The sequence below is a fragment of the Pipistrellus kuhlii genome, unplaced genomic scaffold (assembly GCF_014108245.1).
Source record: "Pipistrellus kuhlii isolate mPipKuh1 unplaced genomic scaffold, mPipKuh1.p scaffold_m20_p_12, whole genome shotgun sequence".
Lineage (NCBI taxonomy): Eukaryota > Metazoa > Chordata > Mammalia > Chiroptera > Vespertilionidae > Pipistrellus > Pipistrellus kuhlii.
The window spans coordinates 9,811,829-9,834,752 of NW_023425427.1; the positions used below are offsets into that span (position 1 = coordinate 9,811,829).

Here is a 22,924-nt window from a genome sequence, read left to right on the forward strand (position 1 = left end):
TTGGCAGCTGTGCATTTGGGAAAGTTACTGCAGCACAGGGAGGCTCTCAGAGGGTGGGGTGTTGGGAGGAGAGGAGTGGGAGCAGGGAGACCAATGAGGCTAGAAAGAAGTAATCCAAACTTGAGGTCATCAGTTCTTAAACTAGGGTGGGGTGCCTTTGGAAATGGACAAGGAGGTGTTGTTGCTACAAACATTATGATAGGAAAAGTCAGCAGGTCTCTATAACAAATGAGTAGGGAAGAAATGGAGAAAAGAGGAATTTAGAGCCTGAGTGCTTAGATGGTGTTGTCATAAATGGAAAGATAGAAGCGTTGGGGGGAAGCTGAGGCGACAGTTAGGTGGTGGAAGGAATTCTTCCTGCAATGTAAAGGGATTTTATGGTTCAGTGGATTGAAAGGTAGATTAAAAATATTTTTTAAATGCCAGAGGCTTATTTGAATTAACTGTTGACAATAGAGAGGGAGAGGTAGAAGATGGAGAAGAACTTGGGTGTGGCAGATGAATAAGGTCCACAATTGAACACAGGCATGGGGATCAGAATTCAAATGCACACAAGGGAGGCAGGAAGGGAGGGCTGTGGATGAGAGCACATTTTAGAGCTTCATCTCTAAGGGCCTTTGCAACTGCTGTCCCCTCTGCTCAAGTGCTTTCCCCACATAGTCTCATGGTTTTTCCTGTAGATCACGACATGATGGTCTTTTTTTTTTTTTTTTTTTTTTCCTTTTCAATTTCAGGCTTCAGCTCGAAGGTCTCCTGCTCACAGAATCTTTCCCTGACCATTCACCTGTCACCCAGACCTGTTCCAATCTGGGTCTAGCCCTGTCCCAGAATGGCCCAGGACCTCCAGGCTCTTGACTCTCACAGGAAAGAATTCAAGAATGAGTCATGGTGGGAGATAAGGGCTGCGAAGAGCCTTCTGGCTCTAAGAGAACAAGAAGAACCAGAAGATTTGCCAAATGACTACCCCTCAAGCACCAGTGAAGATGAGGGGGAAGGTGGTGGAGAGCAAAAGCATCAAAAGCTTTTGGAAGCAATCAGTTGCCTTGATGGAAAGAATAGGCGGAAATTGGCTGAGAGATCTGAGGCTACTCTGAAGGTGTCAGAGTTCACGGTTAGTTCTAAAGGATCGGGAGAAAGGCTGGTCCTTTCAGATCTGCTTGAATCCGTTAAAACTTCATCCTCATTGGCCACTGTGAAAAAGCAACTGCATAGAGTCAAATCAAAGAAGACTGTGGAGCTACCCCTTAACAAAGAGGAGGTTGAGCGGGTCCACAGAGAAATGGCATTCAATAAAACCTCACAGACGCTCTCCAAATGGGATCCCATCGTTCAGAAGAACCAACAAGCAGAGCAGCTGGTTTTCCCCCTGGTAAAGGAGCTGTCAGCCTTTGCTCCCATTGAGCATGTGCTCAATGGCTGGAAGGCAAAAACACCCCTGGAGCAGGAGATTTTTAATCTCCTCTGTAAGAACAAGCAGCCAGTGACAGACCCTTTATTGACTCCTGTGGGAAAGGCCTCTCTCAAAGCCATGAGCCTAGAGGTGGCTAAGATGCGCCGAGCAGAGCTTCAGAGGGCCAGGGCCTTGCAGTCTTACTATGAGGCCAGGGCTCGAAGAGAGAGGAAAATCAAAAGCAAAAAGTATCACGGAGTTCTGAAGAAAGGAAAGGCCAAGAAAGCCCTAAAAGAGTTTGAGAAGCTGTGGAAGACCAGTCCTGCTGTTGCACTGGAAGAACTGGAAGAACTCGAAAAGGCCAGAATGATGGAGCGAATGAGCCTTAAGCACCAGAACAGTGGAAAATGGGCAAAGTCAAAGGCAATTATGGCCAAATATGATCTGGAGGCTCGCCAGGCTATGCAGGATCAGTTGGCCAGAAACAAAGAACTGACGCAGAAAGTCCAGGTAGCCTCCAAGAGTGAGGAAGAGGAGGGAGGTGAGGAAGAAGAGGGTAATCTCCTTGACTCTGATGCAGTGAATGAGGCACACATGACTGCAGATGGACCAAATCCCTGGATGGTCAGGAATCACTCTGATGACACAAAAGAGGCTGAAATCCAGAAGGACTCTGAACAACTTCCAGAGCCCATGGCCAATGAGGCTTCTGAAAGTGAGGAAGAAGAAAGACCAGTGGCAGAGGAAGAAATTTTGTTGAAAGAATTTAAGGAAAGACAATTGCTTAGGAAAAAGTCAGGGCTCAACCAGGACACCAAGCCAGTGGGCAGACAAGAAACAAAAGATTCTAGCACCCAGGAGGTGCTATCCGAACTGAGGGCACTGTCTCAGAAACTCAAGAAAGACAACCATCAGTGCAGGAAGCAAAACATGGGTTCAGTGAGGACTGTCCAGAGAGAGGGACCTGCTGGGGAAGAAGAGGAGTTCCTGTTGCTACAGAGGCTGGAGGGAGCACAGACTCTGGAGGAGCTAAAGGAACTGAGCAAAGGATGCTTTCAAAATGAGGAGCTTCCTAGACCTGCGTTAGAAGGGCAGCAGTTGGAGAGGAATAATCAGCCTAGTGCTCCCAAGAAGAAAACAAAGGAGCAAATGATTGACCTACAGAACATCCTAACCACAAAATCTCCTTCCGTGAAGTCTTTGGCTGTCCCCACGATAAAGGAGTTGGAAGATGAACAAGAGAGAGAGCAAAAGCAAATGATAAAGGAAGCTTTTGCTGGTGATGATGTCATCAGAGATTTCTTGAAAGAGAAGAGAGAAACTGTGGAGGCGAGTAAGCCAAAGGACATGGACCTGACTCTACCTGGCTGGGGTGAGTGGGGTGGTGGGGGCCTGAAGCCCAGTGCCAAGAAGAGACGCCGGTTTCTCATTAAAGCACCTGAAGGTCCTCCAAGAAAAGACAAGAATTTACCAAATGTGATTATCAGTGAGAAGCAAAACATCCATGCAGCAGCTCACCAGGTGCGGGTGCTTCCATATCCATTTACCCACCATCGACAATTTGAGAGGACCATCCAGACCCCTATAGGAGCTACATGGAACACCCAGAGAGCCTCCCAAAAGCTGACTACCCCCAAGGTTGTCACCAAGCCAGGACATATCATTAAGCCTATAAAAGCAGAGGATGTGGGCTACCGGTCTTCCTCAAGGTCGGACCTCTCTGTCATGCAGAGGAATCCAAAACGACTCTCCATTCATCACAAAAAACAGCTGAAGAAAACCTAAAGATTGAGTTGCTGGAGGAGTGACATTTTGGTGCCTAGAAGCAAGACCACACAGTGTTCCTCCACTGGCTGGGTTTTACTACAAGCTACAGGATCAATTTCAAAATTTGTTAGCACACATTTTAGGAATAAAGGAATTTTTATCTCTCTCTCTCTCTCTCTCTCTCTCTCTCTCTCTCTCTCTCTCTCTCTATATATATATATATATATATATATATATATATAAAGAATGAGTCATGGTGTAAATGAAAGCCAATTTTATTCAGGTAGAGAAAAAGAGTTAGGATGGGGTTCCTGGAGACAGGATCAGGGGTTGAGCTGCCTGCTGCCCCTTTGGTTGCAAGTCTCTCAGGGTGTTGTTGTGAAAGAAGCAAAAGTACATGTCCAGGTGGAATGGGTGAACTCGAGAGTGAGTTGTGTGCTGGGTCAGTCAGTTCTTGGGATTTTGTGTGTTTCCAAGGGGTAGTTGTTTCTGAACTTTGTGGCACTGAATTCTGACTCGGCCTTCTGTTTGGATGTGTGTGTGTCTTGTTCCTAATATGGTCTGTCCTAAAAGTATCATGGTGTTCTTCCTCCTCTGTCCCCCCTACTACCGTGTTTCCCCAAAAATAAGACATCCTCCAAAAATAAGACCCAGCGCATGGAAAGATAAGACATCCCCTGAAAATAAGACCTAGCACAACTTTGGGAGAAAAAATTAATATTAGACACTGTCTTGTTTTCGGGGAAACAGGGTACTTGTGGTGTCAGTTTTCATTATAATGATAGTATAATGAACTGTGAGGTCAGTCTCTTACAAATTTTTTCTCCATCTTGGATGGATCTGGGTTTAGCTAGTCCTTGTTGCTGTTGACTTCATGACCCTGCAGGGGATTCCTGCCTGACTGTTTCCCTATGATCATACGTGGAAGTGAGGATCCTGGTGAATAGACCTAGTGACTTATCCTATGATGTCGGCTCCTACTTCCTCATTCCACTTTTCATGAGTTTCTTCTTTCCATCCTGCCACACACTTTAAAATAGTCCTTAACCCTCATCTGAAATTACTTTATTTGCTTATCTGTGGGTTTGTTTGTTTGTTTGTTTCTTTTGCTGGGACCTATATGAAAGCTGGGACCTTTCCATGTTTGTTCATGGTTGTATTTCCATTACCTGGTATATGTTTGTTGAATGAATGAACAGCATGCAGGAAGCCTGGTAGAGAATAAGCACTCAATGTTGAATGCAAAAACAAGCAATCATTGCACTCCCACGTATATACCCAAGAGAACTGTGCAGAAATGTCTATAACAGCAATACTCATAGTAGACATGAGGTGCAAACGACCTAAATGTCAAAATGTGGTATATGCATATAATGGGGTATTATTCAGGCATGAGGGCAATGAAGTACTGATACCGATCACAACATGGCTTAGTCTTGAAAATGTTATAAGTAAAAGAATCCAGACACAAAACCACATGTCCTATGATATCATTTATATGAAATTTCCAGGATATATAAATTCATAGAGACAGAAAGCAAGGGCTAAAGGAAGGGACATGGGGAATAATTGCTTAGTGAATACAAATTTCTTTTTAGGATGATGAAATGTTCTGGAATTATCCCTAGCTGGGTGGCTCCATTAGTCGGAGCATCTTCCTGTATACCAGAAGATTGCAGGTTCAATTCCTAATCAGGGCACATACCTAGGTTGCAGGTTTCATCCCTGGTCAAGACGTGTATTGGAGGCAGCCAATCAATATTTCTCTCTCTCTCTCTCTTCAATCACTAAAACATATCCTTTAGGGTTATAAAAAAAAAAAAAAAAAAAAAGGAACAAAAATGTTCTGGAATTAGTGGTGATAGTTGTGTCACACTTTAAAGTGGTTAAAATGGTGAATTTTATGTTATATACATTTTACCTCTTTAAAAGGAGATAGACTGGATTAGCATATGAAGTATAGCTGGACTCTAAAGCACACAGGGCTAATACTTCAAACTCATCTGCAGACAAATCAAAGAACCATGTAAATCAACTCTGAGGCATGAATTTACCAAATAGATTTATTGTTCAGAGTTATTAATTCACTACTCAGGATTCTTGAAGGATTCCTTCAGATTGTGAGCACTTGTCTCTTTTGCATAAAAACTACTTGATTCCTACATAGACCTCTGGAGAAATACTTTTACATGAAAGAAGACCTGCTGTGGATAATTGCAAATGCTACTACTTAATGTAAAAAAGCTCATTTAATGACCAGAAACCACCTCCTCATCTCTCTCTACCCTTAACCCACAGCTCAGAACAGCCTGCACTTCCAAGGAATTGTTCTCCTATGGTTTTGGGGAAAGGGGGTCCCTGAGGGGATGAAAAGGCCACTAGTAGCTCTGACGTGAGCTCAGTATACTCTTGGGGCAGACCCTGGGCCAGGTGCCTTCCCAGAGCCCTGAGCTGCAGGAGTGATTTCCAGCTGTGAATAGACCTCTAGTGGCAGCTACTGAAATCAACCTGGTCTCTCCCGAGGCAAGAGAGTGCCCGCTGTGTGAATGAGCATGACTCCTTTCAAGGCACTATAGGTTGCAGCTGTTCCAACAAAATGGCACATCCCCAGCAACATTGAACCTCCTACAGATCTGGTTTGGTCAAATATGCTCGTTAAAAATCTCTAAGCAAATTTTCTTTATGGGTCATCTTCTATGTGGGCTGAACCACAGACACTGGTTGCCCTGTGCTGACAGCTATAAGCCTCCATTTCCACTGGACACTGGGAAGAAGCCCTAAAGGCAGGATCCGGTTTATGTGAAAGGAGTTTGGATGTGAGGCTCCTTTGACTCTTGCCAAAGGAAAGACTGCTAGTGAATGGTGATATTTGAATTGGAATTAAGGTCAAGCTTCAACGGGCATTATTTCTCCCTTGCTATTGGAAAATGGTTCTCAAACTTTTGCCCAAATAATTCAGTGTCATATCATTTTGTCCAAGGAGGCTGCTTCTACTGCTGATCACCTCTTATCCAGACAGATAATCACGTCCTACACTGGGATCACACTTCTATTTTGGCACTTCTTGTGGTGAGGTCATTCATTCAGCAAGTATTTATTGACCTGCTTTGAGTTATGCACAGTTGTAGGTGCCAGGGATAAGGTAGTGAGTATAAAAAGCAAATTTTTGGGTGCTTACAGGAGACAACAAATAAATATATATGATAAATAAATATAAAATGTTTATAAAGGAAAAGTTGGGTAAAGGACATAGGGAGTACAGTAGGTAGATGGAGATGCCATTGGGTAGATGGAGACCTGAGAACTGACAGTGGAGTTTTGCAATGTGGAGGTCATTCTTCCAGCAGAAGGGCGGGACTTGAAACCTGATTAGAGTGACTTGAGGAGAGATTAGGGAAGGGCTCTGATTAGATGGCATTTGAACAGATGGAGCAAACCATGCAGAGTTATTGGACTAAGGAAATAAATTATTTTCACAGGACCACTCTGGCTGCTGGAGGTAGAACAGAATGATGGGGGTAGAACAGAATGAAAAGGAGCATGGAAGAGCAGACCAGTTAGGACCTATAGCTGGAATCCAAGTGGAGATAATAGTGGCTCTGACTAGGTTGGATGGTCAGATACAAGAAACAATTTGAAGGTGGAACTCACAAGATTGGCTGATGGGCTATATGTGGGAGAAAGAGGAGCCAAGGATGATTCCAAGTTTGGATGCCTGGGGAAAAAATGGAGTTATCTCTTTTCCGAAATGGGTAAAAAATGTGGAATGGGAGTTTCGAAGAGGGAAGCCAGGAGTTTGGAGGGACTGGCCTGCATGCTGCAGGAAGTTGAGTGTCCCTGGCCTCTTTCTACTAAAGGCAAGCAGCTCTCTCCAGTTATTATGTCAACCCACAGCCACCCTCACACATTTTCAAATACTCCTTGTAGTGGTGGTGCTGCCCATGGTTGAGACCAACTGTAACCAATGAAGTGGGTGTCGGCATCTAGATTTGACTGTGGTTGGCTGATGCCAGAAGCAGCAGAAATCTAGCATCAAGAGCAGAATGAGAACTGACAAATTCTGTAGAGATGTGGACCCCTTCCTCTCTAGGGAGTGAGGTTTAAGTCTAGGAGGTTATGTTATAGAGGTTCCGGGCTCCAATTTAGAGAGACAAAGCAGGGTCAAATCAGAAATAGTCACCTAATGAAAGATATCATGCTATACATATTAGAATGTTTTGAGACCTCTTCCTTTCCTATACCCTCTTAGGAAATCTCACTTGCCGCTCTTGTGAGAAGCATCCCTCTAAGCATGATAGCCCTCACCCACACCTGATTAAACCCAATATAAACACCTGAAATAAGACAATTCATTGGCTGATTGGTGACCTTTCAGATTTTTTTTTTTTTTTTTCTGTTGAGCACATGAATAATAGGCTAGCAACTGGTGGTGGATGTTGAGCTGAAAGGATCTATAGACTTGAGATGAAGAGTGCACCATGACAAAGGGAAAGCCACAGCACATGAAAGTCCTCGTTTTGGGAGAGCAGAGAAACCAGGATCCAGGAAAGAAAGCCAGCTGTGAAATGGGAGCACGGCTCAGCCCAGCAGAAAGGGGAGGTGCAAGAGCAAGTGGCTCCAGGGAGACGGGGAGGGACAGAGAGACAATAGTTTACCACTTTTGGGTTCCATGAAACTGCCTGTTGACTTTCAATTGGTCATTTTCTTATTTTGTGTAGTTTGAGTGGTTTCTGACTCATGCAACCAATGATATCCATTGCTTTTAGCTATATGTTAGAGCTGCGAACAGGGGATGGCCTAATGTCACTCACTAAGGCCAGGAATCAAGAACCAGAGTCAGGGAAGAGAAGGAGGTCAGTCATTGCGAAGCCGCTTTAACAGTGCTGGAGCAGATCCAGCCTCTCGCTGAAGCTGGGGAGCATGTATGATGGTGGGAGACAGCTGGGGGACGAGACTTCCCCACTCACAGAGCAGTGTGGAGGCAGCCACTGCCGGGAGCTTCCTTCAGCCTCACACAGGGCATCTGATTCATTTGCCTTGCTCGACTTGGCTGGTAATTTCATCTTTCAGCCAGAAGCGGAAGAGACTTGGGGAACTTCTGTTCTGGACTTAATTCTGACCAACTAGGAAAAATTGCTTGGCAAAGAGGATGTGACAGGAACTTGGGAGAAAGCAACAACGTCATCCTGGAGTGTGTGAAAGCTGAAAAGGTTAGAGGCTGGGCTTCTAGAATGCTGAGCCAGTAACCATTCGTACACATTAAGCTTATGGAGCACAGGCTGTGTGCCAGGCAGCATTCTTGGTGCTAGAACTACAACATGTAATAAGGCAACATCCTTACCCTTGGGAGGCTTCTATTTTATAGTAAGCGAACAAATTAGCAAAATCACTTCAGATAGTTTTTATATGCCACACAAACAGTAACTGAAAAGTGATGGGATGGGGTGAGTCTAGATCAAGTGGTCAAGGAAGCTCTCCCTGGTGAGTGGAGATATTTGAGCTGAAATCCAAGTGATAAGGAAGAACCAACCATACAAAGAGCACGTCATGAGAAGAATTAGTAAGCATAAAAGTCTGCAGGGTAGCTCTGTGGTCAAAGACACAGAAGTAGCACATGCTTTTCCTTGGAGTAATGGTGGCTCTGAGGGATTCCAGAGGAGTTTTTCCATTACAATTTAACTTGGGCACTTAACTTGGTGATCTTAGGGGAAATTCTACAACAGATTATTCAATAATAGTTCTTTTAAAAAAATAAATGTTATTGATTTCTTTTTTCCCCCTTTTAATATATATATATATATATATATATATATACATATATATATGTATATATATATATATATATATATATTATTGATTTTTTACAGAGAGGAAGAAAGGGATAGAGAGTTAGAAACATCAATGAGAGAGAAACATCAATCAGCTGCCTCTTACAGATTCCCTATTGGGGATGTGCCCGCAACCAGGGTACAAGCCCTTGACCGGAATCGAACCTGGGACCTTTTAATCCGCAGGCCGACACTCTATCCATTGAGCCAAACCGGTTTCGGCATTTTTATTGATTTCTTAGAGGAAGGGAGAGAGATAGAAACATCGATGAGAGAAACATCGATCAGCTGCCTCCTGCACACCCCCTACTGGGTATGTGCCCACAACCAAGGTACATGCCCTTGACTGGAATCGAACCTGGGACTTTTTAGTCTGCAGGCTGACGCTCTATCCATTGAGCCAAACCTGTTTCGGCCAATAATAGTTCTTGCAACTGTACAGAATTTGATGGTCATTAGTGTCTAGTTTGTGACCCAAAACATAAGTAGAACCTCTCCACATTTGGGGAAGGAGAAGGTTTAATAGAATAATAGGGCAGAGAGATAGACACAGTATACTTTGATTTAACAAGTACTTTTTGTGGACAAATTAGAAAAATGAAGATGGTATTCTTGTTTAGCCAGCAGAATCCAAAAGGTGGTCCAAGAAAGAAGGACCAAATCTGATCAGTGTTTCCAGAAGCTAAACTGGGACCAACGGTTGGAAATTATGGGAACACAGATTTTAAATCATTGTAAGTCAGACCTTTTTAAGAGTAAGACATGTCCTAAATCTGCTTTGGAATGAGGACACAGATGAGCAAAATGGATGCAGCAGATGGTGAATGTTTGGGGTCTAGTTTCATCCACCATGATAATCTAGGATTATATGATTCAGGAGAAGTAACTGATTATTATGCACCATTTTCTCCCTGTGATTTAGTAATGATCTCTATAATAAAGGCTATGTCAATCATTCAGGTGAGAACCTCAAAAATCTTCATTTACTCCCCCTCTCCCCTACTTATCTCATTCTATTCATTCTTACAGGCCCTCTCATTCCTATCCCTTCTGCCATTGCCCTAGAACAGCTTCCATTATCTATTGCCTGAACTTTTATGTTGGCCTCTTTATTGTTCTTCCCGCTTCTACTTTCTTCCCCCATGACTTCATTCCTGGTGTGTGGCCAGATGGCACTTTAACAGACAGAAATGACACCAAATCCCTCTACTAAAATCTCCATTGACCCTTCTTTCCCCAAAGAGAAGCCCACCAGATTTAAATTGTTCTTAAGGCTCCAACCTCAGTTCATATGTATCTATACAGCTCCACCCATGCCATGAAGGCTCACGTCTCTTTTCAGGTGTCTCTTATCTGAGAAACCTCCTTGTCTCCACAAGCAACAATAATTATGTTTGGTCCAGCTGGCATGGCTCAGTGGTTGAGCATTGACCTATGAACCAGAAGGTCACGGTTCGATTCTAGTCAGGGCATATGCCAGGGTTGCGGGCTCAATCCTTAGTGTGTGGCATGCAGGAGGCAGCCAATCAATGATTCTCTGTCATCGCTGATGTTTGTTTCTCTCTTCCTCTCTGAAATCAATAAAAATATTTTTAAAAAGAGTAATTATGTTTACACTTTTATTTCCACACAATAATTTGTCTCATTATTATTTCGTTTATTCTTGAATTTTTTTATTCATCATATATGTATTAGTGGTACCTATTGTGGGCTAACTCTATGCTAGGTGGTAGGGAAAGTGAGCAGAGTAAAATGTACTACTAATTTATTATGTGGCAGGTATTGTGATATGTGTTTATGTCCATTATCTCAATCTTCATCAGTTACTATTATTATGAAATAATAAGACAGTTACTATTATTATGAAATAATAGAGCTATTATCCCAAATGCAATGTCCCTATGAGAATAGTTATTAGCATCCTTATTTTAAAGATGAGGAAATTGAGGTTTAGAGAAGTTAACAGCTCACCCAGTCAAGAGTCTGGGGTAGGATTTATACTCATGTTGTATGATTCCAGAGTTTAGATTTCTAGTTACCATACTAGGACTTCTTTTCACTATAAATAAAGGGACACAGGCAAAATCTTGCCTTCAAAGAGTTCAGACATTGGTGTTCCTTGCTGCTGAATGTTTCCTTAGCATTCATGTATTTCTGCTTGAGACTATATTTAGCCACTCCCACATCTACCCCTCCATTTGATTATAAGCTCTTTAAGGGCAAACAAGGCCCTACCATCACATTCCTCCCCATCTTCCAGGCTCAGAGTTACTCTAATTATGTTTGCAGATTGAGTTAACAAATCATTGTATGTGTCAGACCAACTATGCTGCAAGTTTTCCTGGGTAAGAGGATTTTTAATTCTATCCAGCTCTGGGCTCTGCACAATGGGGACATTGACAAGCTGGTGCACATTCACCCAGAAAGTGGAAGGGGCTGTTTTGAATGCTATTTATAAACACTGCCTTCCTTAGCATGTATTTGGAAAGTATTAAAATAAACTGTGAATGTGTTAGAAGATCTTTCTGTTCCCTGTTATATAAATTATTATTTCAGTCTTGAACAAAACTTTTTTTTTCTCTTTTGTGTGTACCATAGTTTTTATAGCCTGACAATCCTATAATATTAATAATGATAAAGCACATTACAACTGTAGAAATGACGTTAAGAAATAAAAGTTTCAAGTTGAGGGGACAGCAGGTACAGTGAAGTGGGGACACATGCTGCTGTGCCCAGGAATTACTCACGGCTGACCTTTATGGAGAGCTCACTCTGTGCCTGCTCTGTTTTGAATGCTTTACATGTATAAACTTATCTGTGCCGTTACCACTTTTTATAGTTGAGGGACGCAGAGGCACAGAGTCCTTTCGCAACAGGTCTCTATTCAGCATTTACCACATTCTATTATTGGTATGCCTGGCTTCCCCCTTTAAAGGCAAAGACAGTGTCTGGTGCAGCTTTGTACCTTGGAGCCTAGCCGGTTCCTGGCCTAACAGAAACCCTCCTGCTGTGTCAGAGAACACTGCTCAGGCAACAGGGCTCCTCCCCTAGCTACTCACCTGGGAAAAGCTCAGTGAACAAATGGTTTTTGCTGTTCCCCAGAACAAGCCACACTAAAGATTGGCTGTTGAGCACTCAACCAAGGCATAGAAGTAGATGGTTGGATTCTTGAACAGCCTCATCCTAAGATTATCAGAGTAGGTGCGGTCTTGTCCATGGAACCATAATTTTCTAAGTCTGAATTCACTAGGAGAGGCACTTTCTTGTCATGCTTCCATCTCCCATAAGCCTCCGTTAGTGACACAATTTTATTCTTTGAAGATGTTAATACTTTTAGTCAAACTCTTGTGGGTGGTCTTTCTGTCTCTTTAATGTGACCTTGCCTATCTCTGCTTTGATTGGTAACATGCTGATTTTACAGTTTCAATCCTTAGAGAGCTCCATCATTCCCCTTATTTTAAATAGTCTTCTTCCTCCATCCCTCCAAGTACGAACTCTATTATTATCCCCATTTTACAGAAGAGGAGGAACAGAGCCCAGTCTCCGGACTTCAAAAGCGTAGCATGTCCCCCCTATTATCAACACCACTGCAACAGTTCAAAGTGCTTTTACTCGGGCTATTTGATTGTGGTTTGCACGTGAATATCTTTAGACAACGGCATGGCCACCACTGGAGTCTTGGTGCAGACTGTGAACTGCTAGGTGCCCAGTCAATATGGCTGCCGGGGTCTTTGCTAACATGCTGGGGCAGAGCAGCCTCGGAGCCGGCCTTCTCTCCTGTGCGATCACAGTGGTTTCCAAGCAGATGCTAGCTTTCCATCTTCTGCTCTTTCCCTGCTTGCCTCTGGGGTCCTTTTATTTGGCCACGTTTCTCTCTGTACACACAGAAGCCTCCTGTACACTGCCCCCAACAGTATTTATAATCACCTCTCCTGAGGCCAACACTGTAATCTCATCTCTAATTCACTGCCTTTTTTTCCTTATTCTTTTTTTCTTTTCATTCCTTTGCCTCCTTTTACTCTTGCTCTGAGCCTCTCAACACAGGCCATACTCCAGATCTGCCAGAATCCCCTTCCCACCTATATAACTGGAACCTCCTCCTTCTCCGCCTGTTATTTGCCTCTTTATCTGAAAGCACATCCCCCATATTATTAAATTTCCTTTACTACAGACCTGAGGCCCCTGGGTGTGATTTCCCGGCTTTCAGCTGGTTGGCTACCTCTTTTCTGCCCCCAATTGCAAGCTGCGGTTAGTAATCAACACAGAGCGTGTCTGATAATCAAATTAGACAAGTGGGACTCTGCCTTTATTTTCTGCGTAATCACTGGGCGTGATAGTAATAATGTCAGCTCGAATAATCTAGTGGCATGAACCTCTCTCCATGCTATTTGTTTTTTTCCAGCCCTACTTCAGGTTCACCCCACAGCCAGAGAATGCAAACTATGTCCTCACCCAGACTGGGTTTAGAATCTTGATTGTGGACCTTGTCAACCACGTCAAGCCTGGGTGAAGTTCGTAATTGAATGGTAGTATATCATACAGGAGATTTAAAAAAAAATTTTTTTTATTCCTTAACCATACCAGGTAATGAATTTGTGCCCTGCAGCTAGAACCTTAATGGCCCTTGACATTTCTTCTGCCTTCAGGAGGGAGGCTGCAGCTGCTGCTCTGCTCTTTGCTCGTGGATGGAGCAGCCTGGGCCGAAGAGAAAGGAGAGTCACTGCAGCTGCCTCCAGTTCCTCAGGCAACGTGGCCAAGTCACTTTTCTTGGTTGTAAACTAAGGGTCCTGGTCTCCAACCCTCCCCACTGGGATAGTAGAAGGACAGAGAGAATGTTTCTGGAGCTCTTGAAGCCACTTAGCATAAGGATGCTCTGCAGACAGTGAAGTGTCTATAGAAATGCTTCTAAGTGAAATGAACAAGTGTGAACCCTTGGAGATGTGGTTGAGCTTCCTATAGCTGGCACACAGCTGAGGCTTTCTTATACAAAGATAGAACCAAGGTCCCAAGGGGGAACCGGGATCCTGAAAGGTCACATCTCTTCTGAAATGGCTGGGAAAGGGGTACCAGAAGCCACAATAGGATCTGTGTATGATCAAAATTGGACTTTGCTGCCATGGTAGAGAGGAGATTATAGTAGATTTGAGACAAAAAAGTTTGGATGTGTCTGACTTATTGACTTTGGGTAAGTCTAGGAAAATGTTGGGTGGCATTTGCCAGTTTCTATGGTATAAATACATCATTTCAGGCTACCAAAGGTTTAACCACTCAATATCCCTGAATATTTACTAATTGGCTCTTGTGAGCCTGCTGCCTCTAGCACCATAGGTACCATTCATTAAGGGCTTTGTATGTATCAGGTTTCACACATGGTCATTTCATCTTCACAGCTACTTCCCATATAGTTATAATTAACTCCAGTTTCCAAATGAAGAACATGAGGCGCTGAGATCTGAAGTGGTTTGTATAGGGTCTCATGGTAAATGGCAGGAGAAAAATTGATCTAATTTTGGAATCTATGTTCCTTCCTCAAACCCAAGTTGTGTAAGCAGAGCTATACCCAGGCAAGTGCAGTATAATCTAAAAGATATTACAAACCTGAAATAAATTACTCCCTTATCTGAGATGTGATAGCATAGATTCTACCTCTTGGGTCTTTTAGGGTTCGCCCTGGGCCTTTCAGAATCAAAAGGAATGTGGACCCGCCCAGTTTCTTTCTCCTGGCCAACAAACCGTCTGATGGAAGGAAGGCATCTGTTTCTACTTCTCTGCTGGGAACCTTCACACATTTCTGTCCAAGAAGTGTAGTATGAAATCTTTCTGGGAGGCCATTAAAATTAATCCTGGGAGATGAGGCAAGCCAGGATTTGGCCAAATTCCAGTATAACGTGCTATCCCACAAAGAGGAAAAAGAACAATCCTTCTAAGATGGTGCTCATCTTTGAATGTTTGGGTCTGGCCCAACTAAGGTAGAACAGAACTCAATGGAGAACTGCTGTTTACTCTCCCTAATGAATTTTTCTTTTTGCCAGCCCAGCCCTCACCCTCTGCTTTTGGATCCAGCCAGCTACCTACATGCCTCAATCCTATGGTACTCACTAACTGGATTATAATTGTTTATTTGCTAGGCTGAGCTGCTCCTAGAGCGTGAGAAACCAACTGTTACCACTGCCAGCCCCACATTTCTCCCAGCCAGAGGCCATCCCCCAACAAGGAGCCATGCTTTCTCACAAGGATTTTGCCCACAAGAAGAGCATTCAGCTCATGTTGATTGCCAACGTCATTTTTACTGTCTGTCCAGGTGACACCCACACCCTGGTACACTTTTCTCTTCTAAAGAGCCTAACCCTCTTAACTTGGGAAGCTGACAAGAGGCCGAATGACTTGCCAAGTCTCCAACTCCTGGACTGAGATTCAACTGCTCAGTTCTCAGCAGTTGCCAACAGCAGAGTTTCCAGTGTGTAGGTGGCAACCAGATCCTGGGCAGTGGTGAGGTGTGGCCACCAGCCAGGGAAGCAGGTGCATGTAGCAGAGGGTAATACAAGGCAGAGGGGAATGCCCAGCTTGGTTTTTGCAGCTCACAGTGCTGGTCTATGAGCTCACAGTAGGCTGTACAAAATCTGAAAGATATTACAGGCAGGGGCTGGATTTGGCCCATGCACTGTAATTTACTGGCCTCTGCTCTAGACAATCAACAAAATAATAAATCAGGCCCTGGTTTCTAGTGTTTGCCAATTTCTGTGGTGCAAATTCTCCCACCATGGCCAATTCCAAGTTACCAATATGATATCACTGAATGTTGTGGATGTTGGGATGGGAAGAGATGGCGTACCGTGTTTCCTCAAAAATAAGACATCTTCAGAAAATAAGACCTACTTACAGGTTTCCTTCTGAGTGAAATATAAGGCATCCCCCCGAAAATAAGGCCCCCCCCCCCCCAGGCTAAACATGAGAGATTTGGTCCACTGATTCTGAAAGAAATGGAGTCACAAGAAATTCATCAGGAAATTCAGGAATTGGATTGTTATGATAATGTTCCAGAAGATGATGACATGATTGTCATTGAATAAATGAGTAAATTCTTGATACTGTAGGATTCACAGTTTGTCTGGTTTGTGTTGACAACTACCGTACTACCATACCGTATACAGGTAATAAATTTCCTTTATTTTCATTTAACAATAAATGTGTACTGTATTCTTCTTCATGGAAAAATAAGAGATCCCCTGAAAATAAGACCTAGTGCATCTTTGGGAGCAAAAATTAATATAAGACACTGTCTTATTTTCAGGGAAACAGGGTAGTAGTACACCATTAGATAGCTTTTTAAAAAATATTTTTTTAATATATTTTATTGATTTTTTTTACAGAGAAGAAGAGAGAGGGATAGTTAGAAACATCGATGAGAGAGAATCATCAACCAGCTGCCTCTTGCACACCCCCCACTGGGGATGTGCCCACGATCAAGGTACATGCCCTTGACTGGAATCGAACCCGGGACCCTTCAGTCCGAAGGCCTACACTCTATCCACTGAGTCAAACCGGTCTCGGCTAGATAGCATTTTTACCATAAAGATATAATAGATGTAAATAACCTCAAGTAAACTGCTGTAAAATAATTAGGAACTGATGATTTTTGAGTAATTACTTTTGTTTTTAATTTGTTTGATTTATTTACTTGTAAGTTCATATAATTTAATATTAAATAATAGCTGTTTGACACCAGCTTGCAGAATTTCTGAAAATTTATCACTTGGCTTGGCTCTAGCACACCACTACCCCTGGTCCATCTGACTGTGCCAGCCATGTGGAAGGAAGGAGAGAAAAGCCACTCACAATGTGAGATCTAAGAAGTAGCTCTTGACATAGAAGCATTAACCTCTTCCATTCCTGCCTTTGAAAACTTCATCCCTTAGTTTGATGTCCTACTGTGTTCTCAGTATCACAGGTTAGTTTCTTCTTCTGGGGATGGAGTAAAGGAGGGGTCTTGAGCACTCCCTAGTGTGATCAACAGGAAATTCACATCCTTTGTTCATTTATGCTCCACTCCTATGTGATGCTATTGGTTATGAGCCTACTATGTGCCAGGTACTCTATTAGGAACATTCCATACATTATCTTGCCTAATCTTCACAACAACTTTGCAAATGAGCATTACTGTCAAATTTTACAGATGATGAAACCGAGGCTCAGAAAGGTTAAGCAACGAGCAGCCCACGGTTACATACCTAGGACATCAGAGTTAGCATTTAAATCCCAAATCTGGCTTTCTCCCAACCATTGTGCTGGCAGTTGCTCCTCTTCTTTTGATACCTTTAATTCTAGTTCCACGGCATCTCTCTGACCCTTCTTCCATAGTTACATCTCCATCTCTGACCCAGCTGGGAAGGAATATCTATCTACTTATAAGCACTCATGTGATCAGATTGGGCAAACCCAGATGATCTCTAGATTATTCTCCCCACTTCAAGGTTCATATTCGTAACCACAGCTACAAAATCTCTGTTGCTGTGTAAGGATTTGGGCTTAGGATATGGACATCTTTGGGAGTCTATGTTCAATGGACCTACCATTTGCTGTCTAAGGGACCTCACGCAGGGCACTGACTTCTGTGAGCCACTGTATGTTCTGCTTCATAGAACCTTTAGTGTGAATCGAAATGACGTGATAGTGGAAGGTACCATCAGGTATGAGTCATTATTTTTTTGCCTACATTTTTTTGTTTGTTCGTTTGTTTTTTGTTTAAAAGGGACTCTCCAGGCCTTTCTCCTATCCTTCATGGGGTAATTGTTCTCCTTCCACTGGAACAGAGAATTCCTTGTCCCTGAAAGCCACCAGGGCCTGGTCATGGGGCAGAACCTGCAGCCAAAGGTGGCTTTTCTGCCAGCCCTAGCCAGGCTCTTGCCCAGATAACCCTGGTCCTCCCCTTCCTGGGCCCCAGCAGCTTCCCACACAGCTGTGGCCTCATTATCCAGGTGACTGTGAGCAGCTGAAAGGAGCTTAGCCAGGGGTAAGCTTTCAAGTGTTCATAATAAAGCTTCAAAGTTCACACCTTCATTAAGATGTGAAGAGTCAGGTCCTCCCCGCACCTCTCCCAGGGCTATTGTTCCCTTCCTATCAGGCTGCAGATTCAAAAGACAAGCAGGATTGGTTTTCTTTGTCCAGACAGCTCTCCTAACCAGAAAGGCTAGACCTGTTTGTTAAGAGAAGGCTTCTCTCCTGCAGCCCACTTCAGACCTGCTGTGAAGGGTTCACAGACGCTGTGGAATTGGGGCATTTCTCAGGGCTGCCTCCAGGAAGCAGGACTGGACTTGTTCTGTGAGGTCTCGAGGGCAAGAATTAGTGGGTGGAAGCAGAGGAAAGGTAGGTTTCCAAACACCGGAAGGGAGAGCTCTCTAACACACTGAGATGTGCAGAGCCGGGCCCTGGTGCTGGGGCAGGGACACGCCCCAGGTAGGTAAGCAGTGCAGAGCAGGGCCAGACTCTTGGCAGGGAAGCTGCAAAGACCTGCAGGCTTGGCTGTGAAGTTGGACTGGCAGACCTTTCAGGCTGCTTCTAGCAATGCCATGCTGGGACCTTCGCACTCCATGGCCTCTGCTGCTGTATATTTGGCCACTTCTGAGATTTTTCCTTTAAATGCCCTTTGTCCCCCCCACACGCAGCTGTGGATGTCTTCATGGGTGCATGTTTGGCCTCCTTGTTTTTTCTGTTTTTCTTTTAGCCACTTGAGAGCAAAGCTATCAAGACATCTTGGGGTCTCCTTTGTTACCAAGAACAGGTTTGCTTCCTCTGGCTGTGCACACAGGTTCTGAAGGATCCCTTTCCCCTTCTCTGCTCCTCCAGGACAGAGCAGAGCTCAGAGAAGCCCAGGCAGCCCTCCAACCTGGGACAGTTGTGAATGGCTTCTCTAGGAGGCAGACAGCCTCACAAAAGGCCCTCCCTCTCCCTTCTGGGAAAGGATGTGGAGGGGATTTTCCTTGAGGGCACACATCCTCCACTTGGTCCTCTTGGTTTCATGATGAAGAATAAAGCAGGAGGCTGGTTGTAGGTGAGACAACAATCGATTAGGAATGAGTAAAAGAGCAGAGCAAGGGATGGGGCTGGGGTACTGGGAGGGGGCTCTTTGAAATAGAATAGTGTGGGAGGCATCTCTGGGGAGATGCTGTTTGAACAAAGACCCAACTCAGATAAGGGGGTAAGTCCCATATGAGAGCAGAAACCCTGGAGTGAGAACAAGCATGGTGTGATCAGGGAGCAGCCAGGGTCTTGGATAGTGGGAGGCAGGTCATGGGGCATGCAGGGATCTAGGGTGGGGGAGTTTATACACACAATGAGGAGCCATCAGTGGGTTTGAGGGGAGGGTGACATGACCTGGCGGCATTTTGGAAAAGGCCATTCTGGCTGCTTTGAGAGAAGAGAGATTGTAGGAAGGCAGGATTGGCAGGCCCAGACCAAGTGCATGGCTCTTGCAAATTCCCAAGAGAGCAAGGATGCCATTTTGCACCACGGCGACAGTGGTGAAGGTGGTGAGGAATGGTCAGATTCAGAGTATAACTAGAAGGTAGAACTGATAGGACTTTTGATACTTTGAATGTGGATTGTGAGAAGAGAATTGGAGATGACATAGCAGAAGAACACTTTGAATAGGCCATAAACTTAGTATAAGATGTGTCTGGGTCCATATTGGTTTCCTATATGAATAGACCAGTTTTGAATTCTATAAGGAAACGTTCTTCTAAAAATCAATTATTTATAGGTATTTTAAAAGTCAGACTGTGGCATCTATTCACAAAATTTTCATTAGTACAAATTGTGGCAAAAGTCTGGTAGAGGTTACTGGGTATAAACACAGCTCTAGACAAATGTGCATTCTCATAATCAGAAAACTGTTAACAATGAACCCTCACGGAAAGCTTTACACTGAGGCTTAGCATCTGTTTTCTGACTTGATCCTCACATCTACCTTTTAGAGTAAGAACTGTTGTCATTAGACAGATGAAGAAACTGAAGCTCAGGCAGGTCTTGCCAAAGGTCACAGAGCTGCTATAGAGGAACATGGCTTGATTCCCTTAAATCTTGTGCTCAGTGTATATCCTGTTGATGGTAAGCACTGGGTATGGCTTCTTTGTTAGCAAGATGTGGGGTATGATCTCCAGGAGCTCCTGATGGAAGGTATTTGGGAAGCAGGTAAGTGAAAGAGGAAGCTTTGAAGTACATGGGATTTCAGCATCTGGTTTTCGGTTCCTTTCATACGTTTGTGGGAAAAGGCTCATGCTACAGCAGCCTGGCTGGGCCACCAGAAACAGGTGGTGGCTGCTGAAATCTCTACCAGGTGAGGCCAAGAGCCACTCCCCCACCGACAGTGGTCAGGGACAATGGGTTATTTTACAGGGAATTGGCTCCACCTCAAGTCATTCTTCTCAAAACCATCGGCTCCTCCCACTGCCTCCTTTCCCTTACCTCCTCTTCATTCCTGAACCTGCTGCAAGCTGGTCCCCACCCCTGGCTGTTCCACTGAGAAAACCCTCTCTGACTCTGCAGGCCAAACCCAGTGACCTCTCTCTTCTCTTTCACTGGCCCTTCTGAACTCCTTGCCCCATCTGATGCTGGCGACCCTTCCCTCCTTCTTGCCTCTTTCTCTTTCCTTCTGGTCTGTGTTGTTTCTCTCTTCTGCATCTTCCTTCACACCATCATCTTTTTATTTGTCTTCTGTGTTGGAGTTCTTCCTGTAGGTCACAGTCCTACTTGAACATTGGTCTTCCTAAACTTCTCCCTGACTTTTCTTTCCCTCCACTCCTCTTCTCCACCTACATTATCTACTGATCCCCCAGCTTCAGGTTTTCAGTTCTAACTTCTAAAAAGATCTTCCCAGTCTGCATCTCTATCTCCATCTCCCAGGCAGAGGTAACAGTCTTAAAAGTGGCTGACACATCAGGGGATGGAAAGAAGGTCTGTTTGACCTGAACTAGAGATAACAAGATGAGAAAGGGTGGTTGAGACCAGATTGTGAGGGGTCATACTAAAAGGGCTTCATGCATCTTGGATTCAGGATTAAAAATAGGGCCAAGAAAAATGACATCATTGTGTTTTGAAAGGCTTATTAAACAACCTTGTGGGAGGTGGACTGGACTGGATTTTACTAGTCCCAGAGAGAAGCGGGGTATGGAAGAAAGCATGAGGAAGGGCGACTTTGGCAAACAAACAATCTTCTGAGTAGTGGTAATGGATTAGAATTGAGAGTGGGAAGGAAGGGAGAAAGGAGAGAGGCTTTCATAATTGTCTTTGGTTCTCACATTGAGGTAGTCAGGTAGCTGTTTTGTGGATGAAGAAACAGGGTCAGAGCGAAGCAACATGTCCAGGGTCAGACAGCTATCAGTGGCACAGTCAGGCCCTAAACCCATGCCTTCTGACTCCTTGGCTAGCATTTCCATCAGGCCATACTTACTGACTGATTAAACCCACCAGATGTCTGAAATTTCCAACATCAAACACAAAGAAGCTTTTTAGTAGACACAGTTATTTTTGCTTGTACAGTTTATAGACGCCCCCCCCCCCCTTTGGACATTTGCATCTCTATTAAGATAATGTGAGCTGCTGTAACAAACAAATCCTACAATGCATGATGTTTCAAACATGACAGAATGTTCATAGTGGATGTTCCTGTCTGGTGGGCAGCTTTCCTCCAATTGGTAAAGATTCAGGGACCAGGCTCTTTCCATTGTGTGTATCTACCATCTTCTACTCATGGCCTCCAAAGTTGGCTAAGAGGTTGTTTGTTTGTTTGTTTTAAATATATTTTATTTATTTTATACAGAGAGGAAGGGAGAGAGATAGAGAGTTAGAAACATCGATGAGAGAGAGTCATCGATCTGTTGCCTCTTGCACATCCCCCACCGGGGATATGCCCGCAACCAAGGCACATGCCCCTGACCGGAATCAAACCCGGGACCCTTCAGTCCCCAAGCCGACGCTCTATCCATTGAGCCAAACCGGTCCCGACTGGCTAAGAAGTTTTAATGGGCATAGAAGCAATACCTACTACTTCTCCTCATTTTCCATTAGCTATAACTCAGTCACATGGACACACTCAACTGCTAAGAGGGTTGAAAACAATAATTAGAATGAGTATCTAGGAAGAAGAGAAAACTGAAGAGGAGCAAGTGAGATAGCCACCACCATAGAAGTAGTAAACCATGGCTCCCAATCTCTCTGTCCATCAGGCCCAAATGGAGTTATCTGCTTTCTACTCTCCACTCTCATGTAAGATCCAGGATGATTCAATCTGGCTAATAATATTGGAGAAATCAGCTTATTTTACTTCCTGCTCTTGGTAATTGTTTTGGATATTGACAAGTAACTAACCCACATTGATTTAATGATTTAAATTAAATTTAGGATTTTATTGGAACTTTTGGCGACCCTTTCCACTAGGGCTGCTGAGGTATAAAGATATGAACCAAGGCAACCACTTGTCAGCATGAGGGGAGAGCCTGCTTGAGAATGAAGCCAACAAATCAGAAAGAGCTCAGAGACAGGAGGAGATTCTTTTCAATGGTATCATTTTAATGTCTGCATTCTATAGTATTCAGGCATGTTATTCTTAAACCCAGTTTGTATTGAGTTTATGTCCTTTAAAGCTAGAGTTCCTTAGAGAAGCCCATTTGCAAAACTCTAGAACACCCTCTCCCCACTCTCCCATCTTCAGATCCAATGACATGAGCATAGGCTCTGCTTTCCATGAGAGCTCCCTCTGTTGGTGGCCCTCTGAGACAGGCTACCTTTGCGTCCTCCCACCTCCATGTGGCTGGACTGCTTAGTTCTTAACACAGAGATTGTTTTCAATCAAATGCAGTGTTTGTTGCCTTCTAAAGAAGTCAGAATTGTTTAGACTCATATTGGCATTTTCATAGCCCATAGAAATTATAGCAGAAAAACACTT

General features: G+C 43.9%; 1 protein-coding gene across 1 annotated transcript in view; it reads left to right on the forward strand.

Moving 5' to 3' along the window:
- LOC118716214 (U3 small nucleolar RNA-associated protein 14 homolog A-like) overlaps positions 1-3,320 on the forward strand; it is a 72,091-nt gene extending 68,771 nt beyond the window's left edge. The window contains exon 3 of the mRNA XM_036433117.2: positions 735-3,320. Within this exon, the coding sequence (XP_036289010.1) occupies positions 830-3,175 (2,346 nt within the window). The 5' untranslated portion in view covers positions 735-829 and the 3' untranslated portion in view covers positions 3,176-3,320. The remainder of the gene's footprint in view (positions 1-734) is intronic.
- The last annotated feature ends 19,604 nt before the right edge of the window (positions 3,321-22,924 follow it).